Below are 16,126 nucleotides of genomic sequence, written 5' to 3'. Positions count from 1 at the left end.
TTCTGGGAGAGTACGGCTGTCGTCTTCATGCCCATATCATATTGTCTGCTTCCATTCTTTCCTCCCTGTCTTCAGTTCAGTTTTCTTCATCGGAGACAAAAGGGATGTATGACTGATTTTGACCTTTTTTTGACACCACATATATGTCTTATCTTCACTTGTCATCGAGGGACGAGATGTATCAAGCGCCAAACGCGGAAATGATCATCCACGAGGTTACCTCAACCCAAAATTGCCTTCTGCCTGGATTCACCAATTCTTCTAATCACCTTTTTTGTTTCCTTCTTCTTTCTTCTTTCTTTTTTCGTTCTTCTTTTTCTTTTCTTTTCAAATCTACGCATGGAAGAAGTAATCCCCATAATACTGTTTCTTGTCCGTTATGTGATACGTGCCCGATGTTATATTGCAGCCACGAACGGACGATTAATTGACTGAGTATAGCATGTCCATGCCTCCGTGTCTTTTTGGTCGAATGAACCAGTTATGGTAATGTGCGCTTGTGGTTTTTGTGGTTTCTCTCGTTTCAGAAAAGACATGATCCAGATAATCATAATATAGGCCTGAGCGGACCTGAGTAATCGATCAGATTTAATATGCGCAGTCAGGGGCGCTGCGAACAACTGTATGGTCTACTGCGTACATCTTTATCTAAGCTGGGGGTTGTACTGAGTGATATTAAAGTAGCAACCTCTCTATATCGAGGATTCTAGAGAATTACTACGCAGTAACTACTCCGTATGTTTACACTAATAATTGCCGTATATAGCCACAACGAGACGAAAATGCAGAATTCGATCCCCCAGCCCATTATTTTCCCTCGGTAAATAAGGCTGACCATTCGTTCATGGCCCATGCAGCAATTACCCTGAGCTGAGTGTGCTTGCCAAGAGTAATCTATAGTCTAGGTAACATAAATAGAAAGGCTGGGCCCAGCAAATAGATAGATCTGATTCAGGCCCGCAGAGAGGACCCCGATGGAAGGGCACAGGCATGGACTGAAAAGCGTCTAACTAGCCACTGGTAGAAGAGGAAGAAGGAAGGAAGGAAGGAAGGCTAGGCTACCTAACTAACTACCTAGTAATAAACAATACTGCTGATAGTTACTAGGCTGTCCGCCTTACCTACCTAGGTATTTTACTGCCTTCACCGACACAAAAACTGTATGAGGTTATTATTTGCAACAGCTGCAGTTTTACCATAGTCGGGTGGCGTTGAAGTCTAGCACCCTTTAGTCTAGTATTTCTTTTTTTGACTTACCCTGCGGTAAGTTAAATATATATGTATCAGAATTGCAGAGAGTATTAATTAATTAATTTACTCCGTAGAACTCGTAGATAGATACCACTAGTCTTGTCGATAAAGAAGATCTGCGATGGGCTGAGAAACAATAATATCATCAATGCGTCTGGTCAGTGCGCACTACCCACAAAGCACACCGGCCTCGATGGGAATACCCCATTTCAATTTTTGGAAAGGACCAAGCTTGGGATCTTGGAAACAAGAGAGAGAGGATGGGGCGTCTTGTGGAGAGTGAGTGGTTAAACTAGGTCGATGCACGGATGAGACGGAAAGCAACAGGATGGAGAGAGTTGAGTCGGGGCCAATAAACACAGACCACGATGGTGGCAGGTCGGTCTTTTGCAGCGCGTCTACTCCGTAGTCTAGAGCTATCTAGACTCTAGTTGTATCGATAAAGCGTGCTTGCTTGCTTGCTTGCTGCTTGTCTCGCCCAGTCAGGCTGGGTTCGCTTCCCTGTGCGTCTTTTTTTTGGTTTTTTTGTTTGGCCTTCTGCGAGCAATTATTATTGCTAGATACTGATGGGGTTCCCTCCTTCAGCCCAGTGGAGCTGAGGCTGGAGTTCTTGGGAAGATGCAGCCCATCTCATTCTCCGCTCTGGCGTAGAAGAGGGTAGAATAATAATGGATCCGGTTGCCTCTTGTACATACTAGTTAGTAGGGTGTGATTCTGGATTCTATTGTTGTTGTTATTATTATTATCACACAGCGGGTTAACAGGCCTGTGATTGTCCGACTCAGCACACAATCTTGAGGGGATGGTGGCGCCGAGGTTGTCCAGATGGGTTCTAGACCGACCAGTTGTGTGTTTTCCCGACGGGGGTTGCCATGGCAAAGAGCCAAGAGAGAGAGAGAGAGAGAGAGCTTCCTCATCGCGAGCTGAGCTGGGGAGCTGAAAAGGAAAGCTGCAAGGTGGAGCAACGAGAAGCGGGAGCCGAGGGGCGTTTCCATGGGATTGATTATCTATGGATCATTAACTAGGTAACTAGTCTAGAGGCGTAAGGTTACCATAACCCAGCCTCGTGTAAGAAAAAGAGGAGACGATGCGAGAGAGTTCTTGTTCTTGCATGGCTGGGGAATCATGGACGAACGGATCGCTGGTTGCTGCTGCTGCTGCAGGCCATACCTTAGACAGCTTTTCCAGCGATCGGGGACAGCTCCATAGTCTACTAATAATGAACAAGCCCACCAGAGTTGCCAGCGAAGAACGCCTGGAGTACATATAAATATACATATACGAACCCCCAATGGCAGAGTGAGAGAGGAGCAGTCCGCAATGGCAATGGCAACGAAGTAAGGAGGATCTGTTGTAGACTATCTCTCTCTCCTCCTCGGCTGGGGAGAAACAATAAGAATAACAATGAAAGAATCACATCTAGACAGGGATCGGCGCGATGCCCGGAGCAGTAACGCGTTGTTTATCTCTTCACGACATCCAAACAATAATAATAATAATAACTTTCCCAGCCAGCCCGTCGTCCCCCGCCAGCCCCCCGTCAGATATACAAAGATCCCCCTCCTCTCGCTCTCCTCTCTTCTCTTCTTCTTTTCCTCTTCTCCTTCTTTCTCCCTTCCATTCCACAGCTAACATTCCAACCGTACAATTACTTACTTTACCCCAGACTCCAGAAGCTTAGCATCTTCCCCAGCATTCCAGTGCACGCTTCTTCTGTCTTTCTTCCCTTCTTCTCCTCTTTCTTGAGTATCTCTGTAAATCAAAACTGGTTGAGCGAACGCAGACGCCGTCCGCCACCTCCCAGTTCCTTCACAAGAAGACTCAAGCCCCTTAGTCTTTTCTTGTCTCGCCTTTCGAGTTGTTTTTCAACAGTTCGAAAGGCATTCGAGAAAGGACGCCCGAAGGACAGTCAATCTGGACTTTGACGCTCGCGTCCCCATCCCCTTCAGTGTCTTCCCGTCGTCGTACCGGAGTGACGCTGTCTCTGAGGCTACTCACACCCGAGTAGAAGGAGAAGTCAACTTGGATCGCACTTCGCGCGTCGGACGGGAAGATACTCGAATCGCCGCTCCTCTCCCTGACCCCAACGTCTACGGAAAGGAAGAAGTCGACGTCGACGTTCGCTACACTTCTGACGACCGTCGTCGCCCAGCTCGTCGCTACGAGGAGTCCGATCTCGTCTACGAGGAACGTGAGCGTTACCCCGAGGTAGAGCTTTCTCGTGAACGGTAAGTTAACAATCTCTTGGTTTTTTTTTGTTTTTTTTCTTGCCTTGCTTTAGCGTTCTCTAGTGCTGGGCCAGTTTCCTTGCAATTGGGAGCGAGATGCGGGTGCTTCTGCAGCCCCAAAATAAAACAAAAACACAAAAACAAAACAAAACAAAACAAAACACAGACCCCATGTTTCCGGTGGCTGTGGCGCGATCTCCAGGCTATTTTCCATATTCCCTGCAGGCGCACAAGCATCGCATCCCGTGTCTGTCCGGATCAACAAATCCGCACACCGCATGGCTTTTGTTACGTGTCTCAGAAAAGATCCTGCTAGTCGGCCAATCAACTGTTTGGCACTGTTGTTCTCCACTGGCGCCAGCTGAGATAGTGTCTGACTGCTCTGAAAAAAACATATAGATACCGTGCCCCCATTGGTCATCACCGTCCTGGTCCTGACCGCGCCGAAGTTGAGTCCCAGCTTGATATCACCGAGCGTGAATATCGCCGTCGCGTCCACCCACCGACCTACGAAGTCGACGCTGCCTACTCCTCCAGTGCTTACGAGCCCGTCGAGTCCTACCGCAGCAACAACTCCCGCAGCAGCACTCGTGAGGTAGACGTCGACGCCTACCGTACCAGCAGCCGCTACTCCGCTCCCACCGAGGTCAACGTGAGCAAGACCACCGTCTACGAGAAAGACCCCAAGACCAAGATGGGTTACTACGACGACGAAGGCCACTACCACTCCTTCCGCCGCGGCGTCGAGCGTGCGGCCGATCGCTTCCTCCACCCCTTCCACAGCGAGGCCAAGGAGGACGTCGTCGTCCAGGAGCGTGCCCCCGCCCGCCGCCGTGAGAATGTTCGCGTCGTTCGTCCTCGCAGCGGCCACCCGCCCGACACCGTCCCGATCCCCTGCCACTTCATCCGCATTGGCGATCTCCTGGTCCTCCAGGGCCGTCCTTGCCAGGTGATCCGCATCTCGGTCTCCTCCCAGACCGGCCAGCACCGCTACCTCGGTGTCGACCTGTTCACCCGTCAGCTGCACGAGGAGTCGAGCTTCGTCTCCAACCCCTCGGACTCGGTCGTCGTCCAGACCATGCTGGGCCCCGTCTACAAGACCTACCGCGTCCTGGACATCGAGGACGGCCACGTCGTCGCCATGACCGAGACCGGCGATGTCAAGCAGGGTGTCCCCGTCCTCAACCAGGGTGGTCTCTTCGAGAGACTCAGCGACGCCTTTGCTGACGGCCGTGGCAGCGTTCGTGCTCTGGTCATCAACGACGGAGGTCGCGAGCTGGTGGTCGACTACAAGGTGATCCACGGATCCAGACTGTAAACGAATGGAAGGGTCGGAGTGTAACTGGAAAAGGTTAGTTCCCGTCGAAGTGTCCGCGCTTCTTCAACTTCCCCGCTGACGTCATTCGACTCGGTCCGTAGGCTGCTGCTTCTTCTGTATCTACGCAACATATGATTTCTTCTCTGAAGATAGATGACTTCTTTTCTTCTCAAGCAACCCTACTGGATCGCAGCCTCATGATCTTGGATTTCCCTTGTACGCGAACTATGATGGATCATGCATGATGGATAAAAAATGCCAGGGGAGAAAAGGCGCACGACACAATGCAACAAACAACACTCATGTATCAGATGCGATCACCCCTTACTGTACCTATCGACGATAATGCCCCCCTCCTATTTTCATGTCCCTTTATTTCACTTTCCCTGACGTTGCACATGAACATTTGAATCTATGATGGAGGGAAGTTGTATGTACCCATGATGATCTTGGTTTGATGGCGGTTGAGGACTTTGTCGCCTTTCCTGAATTGGAGATGGCTCGATTTTGACTTCCTGTCATTAGCCAAGTGTGAATGAAATACGTGTTATGGAAAAGTATCTTCATCGTAGAGGACTCGTGCTCTCCAACCTCGTAGATTTACTTGGCTGAGCCTTTGTTGTACCTGTCTGTCGTTCGTTCAAGGATAGTCTATAATCAGCTCGAGGTGATTCCAAATCCATACATATCTCGCTTTCGTATCATATTGTATCGTAGCACTATTGTCTTCAGTCACTGGTTAGCTCTCTGTTCATATTCTTTTTTCTTTTTTTTTTTCCCCTGTCTATTTATTTATTGAACAAGTGAATTCTCTATTCTATTCGATATACATATATGTATACACTCAGCCAGCCAGCCAGGAGGATGACTTCATTCTGTCCACTCGTTATTCGCCAGACAGATATTTACTCCTTCCTTTCTTTATTCTTAGGAAGGATATAGTATGTACATTCTCACAATCAGATAGAATTGATTCATTTGTAACCTTACATTATAAAGATTTTACATTTCCCCTATCGTTGTTGATGTTGATGATGATGATGGGTTCATGATACATACTCCGTACATACATACAAACTAAAAGGAAGAAAAAAAAAAAAACATCGTCAAGACAAGGAAAATAGAACAGGATATGTTAAACCTCGACCTAGATCTAGAATTTGGAAACCGCCTTTGCCCGCCCGAGAGAATAGAGCGTGATTATCATTACCGTCGAGAAGAAGGAGAAAAACGCAAAAGTCGAGTGCATGAAATGGAAAATGAATAAGACAATCTACCAGCCACACTGAGTCCGTTTCCCGGAAGAGGCGTTGCTGATGTGAAAGAAAGGAAGAAAGAAACCAGAGAAATAGAACCAAAGATGACAGCACCAGACACAAGTAAAAGCTCACAATGCCGCATCGATTTTCAAGAGAAAAAAATGGCCATAACCATCTTTGTCTATGAGATGGGACCAACCAGAAAACAAACGTCCGATCCGATAAGATGTATGTCATGAGATTCCGCACGACGCCGAAGCCGATGATGACCAAGATACCGTCCCCTAGCTAGTGTACATTTGCTGAAATAAAGAGACATGTTGGGTATCGTATGTGCAACCCCCCCGAAGTATAGGCGTAGAAGTACAGGAACAGCGAGGTAAATTGATGGAGAAAGATCGTGTCGAGTAACAGCGCCTGTAAGATGTCATGTCACTTTTCACCGTATTTGCCATACTCCTGCTGCCATTTAAGCAGGTGCCGGGTGAGAACATCCATCATCTCGACACTGCTCAAGTCTTTGAAGTCTCTCTCCTTAGGAGGCTGATCAGAGCCACCTTCGCTCTCTGTCGGTGCGGCTGATGGTGTGCCGTCTTCATCTTCGCCATTCGTCGCTTGTATGAGAGTCTCCAAGTGGGCGCCAACATTTTTCGCAAGCGTTTTACTATTCGCGAGGCTGCTTGCCGTATCACCGTTTCCTGGTGGTGTGATGCTCTCCCCACTGACAGCCATTTCGACCTGCATCCGCGAGATGAATTCCAGAATCGCCGCAACGCGTCTCTTCATTTCGTTCATTGTAGTGCGGTGAGGGTTCATGTAGCGTGGCCTGCTGGGCCTTCCAGACTCCCCTCCATTGGTATGCACACCATTTGCTTGTTCTCGGGGAGAGTCCCCGCCAGTATCGTGCGATTGACCGCGACGTGGGGAATGATGCATATCGAAGCCATTCAGGTCACGATCTCGCGTGTATTGATTGCGCCCAAGGCGACCCCCACGTCTAGCTGGCCGGCCAGTCTTGCGTGTCGAAGGACGAGGAGCGATAGGTTCTTGGTTGAGCACGGGTGTGACGGGCGCGGGCTGGGGAGGTTCTGGGGCAGGAGGAGGGGGCGCTGCCTTGGCTGGAGAACCGGCTTCCTGGTCAGATTCCGCTGCAGAAGCGTCAGCCAAATATTCTCCGGAGGTAACAATGTATATGGCTTCATAGGTTGGCAGTACTCACCGTCGCCCTTGCGACGATCCGATCGTCCTTTTCTACGATTGTTAGATTCGGCTGGTCCGGTTTCGGATGTCTCCTCGGGCTCCTTGGTTTCCCTCTCCCGCTGATTCCGTGATGTCGAGCCCTTCCGCTTCTTTGCGCCATTTGTACTGGCTTTTTTCGATTCATCATCAGAAGGAGGTTGAGAAGCCGGGTTGCTTTGCTTCGATACGGCGGACGGAGATGGCGACGCGGTTCGTTGTCTTTTAACGACCTGCTTGATACTGCGAACGGATGTGTCAGTGGCATTCTCTAGAACATTGCAAAGCAGGCGAGAGAGGGGGTCACAACATACGCTTCACTGTCGCTACGACTCCTCTTTCCACGGCGGCTTGCGACCTCGTCATTAGCGGCCCTGGTCTCTTCCTTGCTCTCTTCGATGGCCCGGCGTAGCTGCTCTTCTTCATCATATGCCGCATCGCGGCTGTTCATAGTCGAACGACGCTTGGTGGCAGCATTGTCATTCTGCCGATTCTTTGGTTCTTTCGCACGTCCTGCGTCGTCTCTGGAAGAAGCTCGTGAGGACGGTGGGGAGGAGACTGGAGCAACTGGTAGGTACTGGGAGGAACGATTGCTGCGAAATCGTAAGCGATATGACCGCATTATGAAGAGTCATAAGACAAGCTTGTAGAGAGACAAAATCCACGATAGTAGTTGTGTGATAACCAGGATGTTGCTTATTGTGTTCCCCTGACGGTCCTCAAGAGTCAGAGCACCAGGGGAGGCCGGCATAGTTGCTCTGGCGTCCAGTGAAAGCAAAAGAGGCAGTGAATTGACAATAAAAACAATCAAGACACAAACGATACCGGGGAGGCCGCCTGAACTTACCCATTAGACTCATTGGTGATTCTGTGGAGGTCCGCCCGACACTCTTCACAAAAATATTCGTCAGGGCTCATGGCCTCATCCATGATTCCCACACAGCCACCATGCTGCCAGACCTTGCAAGCATCACACTGGATGAACATGCTACCTATGTCATCATTCAGAAGATCTGAGGTATCTGCTGACGAGTTCAATCCGGACTCATCCTTGACGCCAGGATTTAGCCCGGCGCGACCGAGAGCCTCCCGGCGGGAAGGCGGCAGGCCAGGATATTCTTGCTGTCCACAGAGACATCTAGTGACCTCCTCTTCTTCGCCATCCTCGTCTTCTTCTCCGGAAAGCTTCAGAGCCTCCTCGTTGTCATCCTCCTCTCGAGCGCGCTGGCGCTGGCGCGTTTGTGGGAAATCGTTCTTCGAGGATGTGTCCGGGTCATCGGTGGACTGCGAACGCTGAGTCGAATTCCTTCTCTGTGGAGAGGCTTTATTATTCGACCGCGTACTCCGTTCACCCCGACTCAGAGAGTTCGACGAGCTTGAGGAGTTGGTGTGCTGGAGAAGGGCAGGCGACGGCTGGGTGGTGCGAGCGCGAGAGGAGCGACGGGGCGACATGATTGGAATTTCTGCTGAACTCGTCCAAGTCTCGAAGGTACGATCAGTCGATGACTGGAAGAGCGTCCCCTCGTAGCGGGATCAGTTCGATCCCAGGGCAGCTCGAGCAGGAACAGCTCGAGGATAAGCTGTCGCACGCGGCGGAGAGGAGGATTCGAAAGTAGCCCGCTGAAAAACGGAAGAAGGATTCGACAGGGCCAATTGCGAGAGGAATCAGAGAGATGACGGGACAAAAAACACTCTCTGGAAGCTCCAGCAACAGCCCACCGGCTACATAGTCTGAAGAAGCAGTGAAATGAGGAGCGGGGAGCAGAGGGATGGGGGGAAGAAGTCGAGCAGGGAGACGGAACGGGATGGCGCTTTCGCTCGCAACGGCTTGGCTTCGGTCTTTTGCTCTCTGCTCGACGGAAGCATTAATTAATATTGGTGCATCCGCCTTTCCCCGCTCCAAATGAAGAAAAGCAGCAGAGAGACGCGCTCGGTACTGCCAGCCAGGGAACCGCGTTGTGCTCGTCCACGTATTCTTCTGTTCGGTTCCTCGCGCGTTGGCATCATCTTGACGAGACATGATATTGCTTAAACTGATTCACTCCTGCTTTTTGCCATTCACCTGCTAACCATCTCGCCGCTTGGACATCTTCCACTTCGACCCCGCTTACGCCAGTTCTCGCACGGCTTCACGATCCCCGCTCTCGGTTACTCCGCGATGAGGATTGTTTCCTACCGTCTGTCCTTCGAGTCTTCCGTCGCTACGCATACGTATACTGGAAGGGCCGTTGGGGTGGGATGCCGAAGGGAGCACGGCGGGAACCCGGATGCGCGCAGGGCTCATCGCAGGGTTGGGATCGTGGGAAAAAGGCGTTATGAACAGCGTACTGCTCGAAGGCAAGACCGTTGCTCCAGAAACTCCATGGGACAGCTGTGAAGGAACTTTCCTCCCGATATTATAGAGCATGCCCAAGACGTTGCTCCCCAGTCCTTGATCATCTTGTACTGTACATACATACAATGGGTGGCCTATCGGATGGCCTGGTGACGATACCAAAGGCCATTGTCACTGATGTGGCAGTCTCTACTAATCTACCAAAGGAGTCCCATTGTTCATCTCAAGTCGACGGTCTTCTTTCACCTGTCGTCTGATATGACGGCTCCGCGGAGCTGGTGCCACCAGTCGTCTGGTTTCTCCGCAATATAGTGTTCTACTAAGCGGACGCGAGAGACGATCATCGTAGTACTAGGAGGAGCTGCCAGGTTGCTTGCTGCTGACGACGTGCTCTTGTCTGTAGAGCTCACCATCCGATGCAGGCACCGTGGTCTGGACTCTTTCCAGCTGCCTGGTCATACTTCATAGTAGACTTCGGTAGAAAGGGGCAGAGACTCGGCAACAGCCGTGAACCACCGTCAATCGATACGTGCTCGAGACCACCACGTCCGTGGGCCAGGTCACACCGCGCTGGAGTCCCCCAAACCGCACGGGGGAAATGATTATAGAGGAAAGCAAGCATTTTGTAAGAGCGGCTTGGAGCACCAGCCAGCCCGATGGTCCATCGTAGAGCAACAAATAATAATAAGAATAATAATAATATCCTCGACATCCTCAACGACCGGACGAAGATGGGTTCCCAAAGGGGCTTAGCGTGGTATGGGCCGAGCAGAGTGGCTGCCACGGTTCTTCTACTACTTCTGCTTCATCTCCGTTGAAAGCTCAACGCCGCGAATCCGATCGATATCCCTCGCCCCCGCTTCCAGTCTCGATCTTTCCCCATTGTGCCGTTCCATTTTCATCCGACCCTTCATTCCGTCATCCAGTAGCGTGTTGCTAAGGACTCTCCGCTCCATCTCGCCAGCTTCACACTTCCGTTCTCCTTAAAAGTCTGCATTTGTGCTGAATAATTACGGATTGTGTGTAAGTCGGCCCTGATTGCTCTGGGGCGGTCCAGCAGATGCCCACGGCCTGCAAGGATGCCAGCGTATGCTGAATACTTGAGGATCTCCTGGGGAAACGCACTATGGCATCGCCCGGAGTAGCAGCTATGAACAGCAGTGCTGACTGTGGCCACTCGCCAGTTTTTTGGATAGAGTCCTCCTGATATCCCACCCCCCTCTGCACGGAGTCTGCCATATATTATACCAAAGAGGAAGAAACCAAGCGAGAGGGACATATTGTCAGACAAGACTTCTCAGATAAGCATCATCGACATTGTTGTTGGGTGCGAGTTTTTGATAACCCGCACGATGGCTGCTACGTTGAGTACGTCTTCTACTACAAAACTCTAGACACTCACAGAAAGGGCTTGGAGATGTCATCTCTTAACCAGGAAGCTTGACTGGATAGCTGGTGATATATGGGCCGTCTATGTGTTCAGTTGCTGACATGGTCGATCCGCAGGCGGGACGTATAACTCCGCTCCAGACACACCGTCCCCGGTGTATCCAGATCGATTAATTAGACCGTTACCAAAACGTCCGCTTCGTTCCCGACTGTCTCCAGAAGCCGCGGAATCGATCCTTTACCCTCCCGCCCCTCCAGTGACACAGCTTTTCTACGGTGCTTATACGGAAAATGGGGAGATGGTGAATGATGCAAAGGTATACGTACAACAAAATGCCGAAAACTATGGCCAGGATGGTAGTACCGATGGGGATCATCATCACCCATATGAAAATGGAGTTGACTGTGTGAGTGATGACGAGGATGGTCCGGTAATGGTTCGTCGAAATGCTGGTTTTCGCGGAGCATCTCTGTCACCCTCTGCGGCCGCGGCCAGCCGACAAGCGTACCCAGGCAATGTGGATAGCTCGCAGACCAAACCATCCTCAGGGCCTGATGGTTACGACGCCTTCGAGAACACCAATAACAAGAAAAAGCGCAAAATCCCTACCTCCGGAAATTTGGGTAGCCATCACTCGACGCTCTCTGCAGACCTCGCAAACATGGGAATTTCTGGCTCCGCATCTTCGTCGGCATCCGTAAACGATGCTGGCACTGGTACTTACTATGGTTCTGGAAATCCGGCATCACCTGCAGGCTCTGGGATCTCTGGACCCGGAAGAGGTCGGTTTGGGCGCAGTTCTGCTCGCAGCAGCAGTGGCAGAATTCCCCTTTCTGTCTACTCACAAAACACTTGGCCCGGAGGACGAGCAGGTATGTACTATTGTGGTTGATCGGTGTTCGCACAGCGATGCTGGTCACCGGTCCATTCTTCAGAATGTTGCTCACCAAACTTGCAGGTGACACGGGATCCAAGACTGACCAGGGGATTATCTCTGCGGCCATTGCCAACGCGGCAGCGTTATCCTCTTCACCAAAGGGCCAGGAAAATGTCAGCCTGCTCGATCAGCAGACGAAGAAGACAACACCAACCAAGACCCAGTTCACCTTTACTTGCGAGTCGGATTCGTCTAAAGGCATGGCCCTGCAGACGAATCCGTTCCCCCTTCCGCAACACCCTCGATCACCCAGTTCGGCCGTTACAAACTCCGCACAGAATTCGCAGGGAGGAGTTGCTACCCAGGGTACTCAAACAAGTCCGAATATGGCCACGCAGGCAAACCAGGCTGCTGCACAACAGCAAGTACCAGGCTCGCAGTCCAATGCGCAGCCCAAGAAAACACGACGTTCGCCAAGCAGTATCTATGCTCTGGCTGCGCGACAGCGTAAGATCCAGCAGCAGTATGCGAACCTCCACCGTCCGCCAAACCCGGAAGACATATGGATTTGTGAGTTCTGCGAGTACGAGGCCATTTTTGGTCATCCTCCAGAAGCACTTATCCGTCAATATGAGATCAAAGACCGCAAGGAACGAAAACGACTAGCAGAGAAAAGGCGACTGCTTGAGAAGGCGAAGATGAAGGGCCGTAAGGGCAAGAAGGCCACTAAGAACGCTGCCAAGAACGCGGCTGCCACGCATGCGCAGGGATATGATCGACACCCAGGGGATCCAGCGGCTGTTGATGGCCATGGATCAAACGGTGACGACTATCTTGACCACGAGTACGACGAAGAGCCCATCCCGATTCCTGCACCACCTCACCAGACGCCGGTGAAGCATCCAGCCGCTAATGGCATTACTGTGAATGGGGGCATTATATCAGCAGATACTAGAGGCGTGGCAGGAGGAGGTACAGATTCTAGCAATGGGTCTGCCTCCTGAAAATCTAGCTCTCGCAGTCTGATGGAAGTTGCGAACCATACTTCCATCACTGTTCTGCCTGCCGGTCGCTGAGCGTCTGCAGCATGCATTTCCTTTTCTCCTGTGTTATGCCTGACGTTTTCCTGTTCCTTATGCCTTCTTTTTCACCTACTACACCTGTTCTTGTGCATTCTCTATCATCATTAAGAACATGTCTGTCACCCACTTTTGTCGACTCTTTCTTGCATCCCTTGACTCCCCACTCAGCGTTTTGTCTCGCATGGTCCTTCTGCATAGCATCTACGTCACATCAGCGCCTCCGTATTCGCTTTCGATTCACGGTGTATGTGTGCATGGTCCTTGTTCCCTGGCGTGTTCTAGGATGGTGGAGTGTGGTCTGGTTTGGGTATCGATGGGCCGCATTCCCAATGTCATGATGGTCACGTTTCCAGTCTAATGTTATTCATTGTCATTGTGTAGTCAACACGACCCCCTTCTATTCCTTGTGATGGTTTCTGTGGAAAGTTGTCTTTTCGTTTGATGGATTCAGATATTTTTGGCCCCATGCGAAGGTCTCGCTAGTCCCGTTCACATACACGAGATCTGGCTAACTTTGCGCCAACGAGAGAATGAATGACAATGGTATCAAGTAAACAAACTGGGCAGTTTTCGACCAATTATCGTAATGGTGCAGCGATCTGGACTACTGAGCAAGAGAGATCGAGTCCAGAGGCCTAAGCCTCGTATAGGATTGCCAACGTTCTGAAGGAGCTGATGACTTCTGCGATCGGTGTTTTTGTTCGCTTTCGGATCTCAGCGCAGGAGTGACGGCGGGCTCATTGTGCAGTCTGCTAGACCACGTTGAGCCCACTTCAATGGCCAGAGACATTTCCATTGTGACTTATCATTGTTCTATTTTCGCGCGCGGCGGAGTTCAACGAGGGCCAGTCGAACCCTGCCGCCGGCTGGAATCCGCGGCGGAAGCGACAGTCCGAAACAAACCACCAGCGGGAATGTTGCGGGCGATCCGCGCGACGTCTTTGTCGCAGCGCTTCTACAATGAACAACAGCCAACAGGAAGACATCCACAGCATGGTGGTGAGGAACCTCATGAGGAGCCTAGCGCTTCATGGCATGACTCTCATCGGCCGTCTTGGGTGTAGGATTCGTTTTGTGTCCCATAGTCCATACCTTCCTGTGGCGGCGAGTCCCCTCCCTTTGTCTCTGCCCCAACTTGAATCGTACTTACTCTTGCGATGACCTCCACCATGGCGCCGTCCTTCACTAGTTTCCTGACTTCTACGTCTCACTTTGTGGTATTCTTGGAGATAGGGCAGCTGTCGAGTCGTTGAGCTTCCAACCGAACCCCATTACACTAACGGTACAGTCTATTCTACACGGCGCCAATTGAAACAACAACAGTCTACTGGACAAGTCAGCTCACCACGACCTGAGTAGGACTACGTAGCAAGTCGCTACTGAATTTACTTGATGAGCTAGGAGGTTCGTCTGTCGAAGGAGAGAGAGACTACGAAGACTTCAATCAAGATCAGGGCCACATATCTATAAGATCTGAGGTACGGATCCCCTCGACCCTGAGATAATCCCCTCTTTATCTCCTTCGTTTCTTCAGTCCTTGCGATACAAATCTTCCTTCATATTTTCTGTTTCAGGTCATAGAAACCGCCCTTTGATCATTCACTGGGCTCATTCTCTTTTCCGACCTGCTATTGATACTCCCTTTTGCTTTCACTTTACCATTGAATGGTATTCTATTGGACACAACAAGGTCGACGAGGGAGAGAATATTCACGTTCCCTTAGTTGTGACTACGGAAGCGCTGTGCGCATCTCACCCCTGTCATCGTTCATCGCGGCTTCCCTTCAAAGCATTCCGGTATATACTGGTTACCTTGTTTTCTTTTCTTATCCAAAACCAACGCTCTCCTTGGCCTGAGCCGCTGAATCACGGTCCACCTTCATTTCAATCACCGCTGTCGAAATTTCCAATGTTGTTTCTTGTTCTCAGGATCTTCAGATTCGCTCGTTCTCAGGCTAAGAAACGAACCGCTGAGCAGCAGCAGCAAGCCTACGATCCTCAGGGTATCCGGTCCGGATCTTCCACTATGGCTCTCGACCAGGCCGGTTCCAAGAAAGCGTTGCTCGAAGATGTCATTCGCTTCATACAACTAGTGATGGCGCTTGTTGTCATTGGACTATACGGTCAAGACCTCAGCAGCAACCACCAAAATGGAGTATATGTGAACGCTAAATGGGTCTATGCCGTCGTCGCTGGCGGTCTCGCAGCACTCACGGCGTTCATATACTTGGTTGCAGCATTCGTCGCCAAAGACAGGCCTCTGAGAACACGCCCACATCTCCACCTGCCGCTGTTTTTATGGCAGTCCGTTCTATGCATCTTGTGGCTGGTTCTTTTTGGGATCTTCGGCAAGATGTATATCGGAAACTCCAACACTAAGAATAATAGCAACGTCGACAAGATGAAGAATGCCGTCTGGATCGATATTGCGAACTTGGGGCTCTGGGTCATCACTGGTCTCTGGGCAGGTCTGCGTTGGCGGCAGAGCAACAAGGTCGTGCCACAGGATACTGAAAGTGTCGGTGACCTTGAAAAGGAAAAGGCCGAGGCCACCGAATAAGCTACGGGTCCAGACAACGGTACAACCTCTATCGGTCAACTATTCGGCCTTGTTATTACTGTCCTTTCGGCGGCGCCCTCGACATACGTCTTTGAGTTAAGCAGGATCCTGCCTTTATTTGCAGGGACCACACGACGATAGACTCTGGAAGTCAGGTGGTCATTTAATTGAAATTCCCGTCCACGCTTTACACTCGGCAGCCCCGATCTTCTCGGGTATTTTCCCTTTTTTTTGGCTTGGATGAAGGTTGCTTAACCCCTTTGAGCCCTGCACTCTATCTGCGTATGTACATTATCATGTGCTGTGTGTATGGTGTCTGGCATCCTTTTTTCTGCTCTATTCTTGGTCTCTTACCCTTTCCTTTGTTGCTATCTGCTTGTTTAGTGTTTCATTCAGTTAGGAGTTAGGGGGCATCTACTTAGGCGTATCGAGGTCAATAACAAGTCCATACTTTGTCCAATCATTCAGGATCGAGTACCTGACGATAGATGTGTTTCTTTGTTACATAGTACATGCAGTCCATACTGCGGAAGATACAGAGTTTTGCTCAGTAATGAGTGGCCAGGCATACCGGATACTGGATACTATAT

General features: G+C 50.7%; 5 protein-coding genes across 5 annotated transcripts; 3 read left to right on the top strand and 2 right to left on the bottom strand.

Moving 5' to 3' along the window:
* Window positions 1–2,571: 2,571 nt before the first annotated feature.
* Window positions 2,572–4,797, top strand: C8Q69DRAFT_506255 (putative Woronin body protein hexa; the record flags this gene model as incomplete). Its single annotated transcript, XM_028632783.1, has 3 exons — window positions 2,572–2,588; window positions 3,132–3,479; window positions 3,879–4,797. 3 exons carry the CDS (start codon window positions 2,572–2,574, stop codon window positions 4,795–4,797), a joined length of 1,284 nt encoding a protein of 427 aa, XP_028485696.1.
* Window positions 4,798–6,390: 1,593 nt separating this feature from the next.
* On the bottom strand, window positions 6,391–8,879 carry C8Q69DRAFT_229456 (hypothetical protein). The gene is made up of 4 exons (XM_028626383.1): window positions 8,140–8,879; window positions 7,607–7,885; window positions 7,276–7,535; window positions 6,391–7,204 (listed from the first exon to the last, which is right to left on the bottom strand). The coding sequence occupies exons 1-4, from the start codon at window positions 8,742–8,744 to the stop codon at window positions 6,489–6,491; spliced, it is 1,860 nt and encodes a 619-aa protein (XP_028485695.1). The 5' UTR covers window positions 8,745–8,879; the 3' UTR covers window positions 6,391–6,488.
* A 1,559-nt stretch (window positions 8,880–10,438) lies between these two features.
* On the bottom strand, window positions 10,439–11,091 carry C8Q69DRAFT_229238 (hypothetical protein). The gene has a single exon (XM_028626381.1). It carries the CDS (start codon window positions 10,904–10,906, stop codon window positions 10,538–10,540), a length of 369 nt encoding a protein of 122 aa, XP_028485694.1. The 5' UTR covers window positions 10,907–11,091; the 3' UTR covers window positions 10,439–10,537.
* C8Q69DRAFT_229361 (hypothetical protein) lies at window positions 10,579–12,993 on the top strand. The gene is made up of 4 exons (XM_028626382.1): window positions 10,579–10,648; window positions 10,812–10,995; window positions 11,134–11,889; window positions 11,976–12,993. Exons 2-4 carry the CDS (start codon window positions 10,980–10,982, stop codon window positions 12,896–12,898), a joined length of 1,695 nt encoding a protein of 564 aa, XP_028485693.1. The 5' UTR covers window positions 10,579–10,648; window positions 10,812–10,979; the 3' UTR covers window positions 12,899–12,993.
* Window positions 12,994–14,885: 1,892 nt separating this feature from the next.
* On the top strand, window positions 14,886–15,536 carry C8Q69DRAFT_506252 (hypothetical protein; the record flags this gene model as incomplete). Its single annotated transcript, XM_028632782.1, has 1 exon — window positions 14,886–15,536. The coding sequence occupies one exon, from the start codon at window positions 14,886–14,888 to the stop codon at window positions 15,534–15,536; it is 651 nt and encodes a 216-aa protein (XP_028485692.1).
* Between the last annotated feature and the right edge of the window lie 590 nt (window positions 15,537–16,126).

Source organism: Paecilomyces variotii (assembly GCF_004022145.1).
Source record: "Paecilomyces variotii strain CBS 101075 chromosome Unknown C8Q69scaffold_4, whole genome shotgun sequence".
NCBI classification, from domain to species: domain Eukaryota; kingdom Fungi; phylum Ascomycota; class Eurotiomycetes; order Eurotiales; family Thermoascaceae; genus Paecilomyces; species Paecilomyces variotii.
Note: the sequence above shows the minus strand (reverse complement) of the source record. Positions and strands in the feature narration are given on the sequence as shown.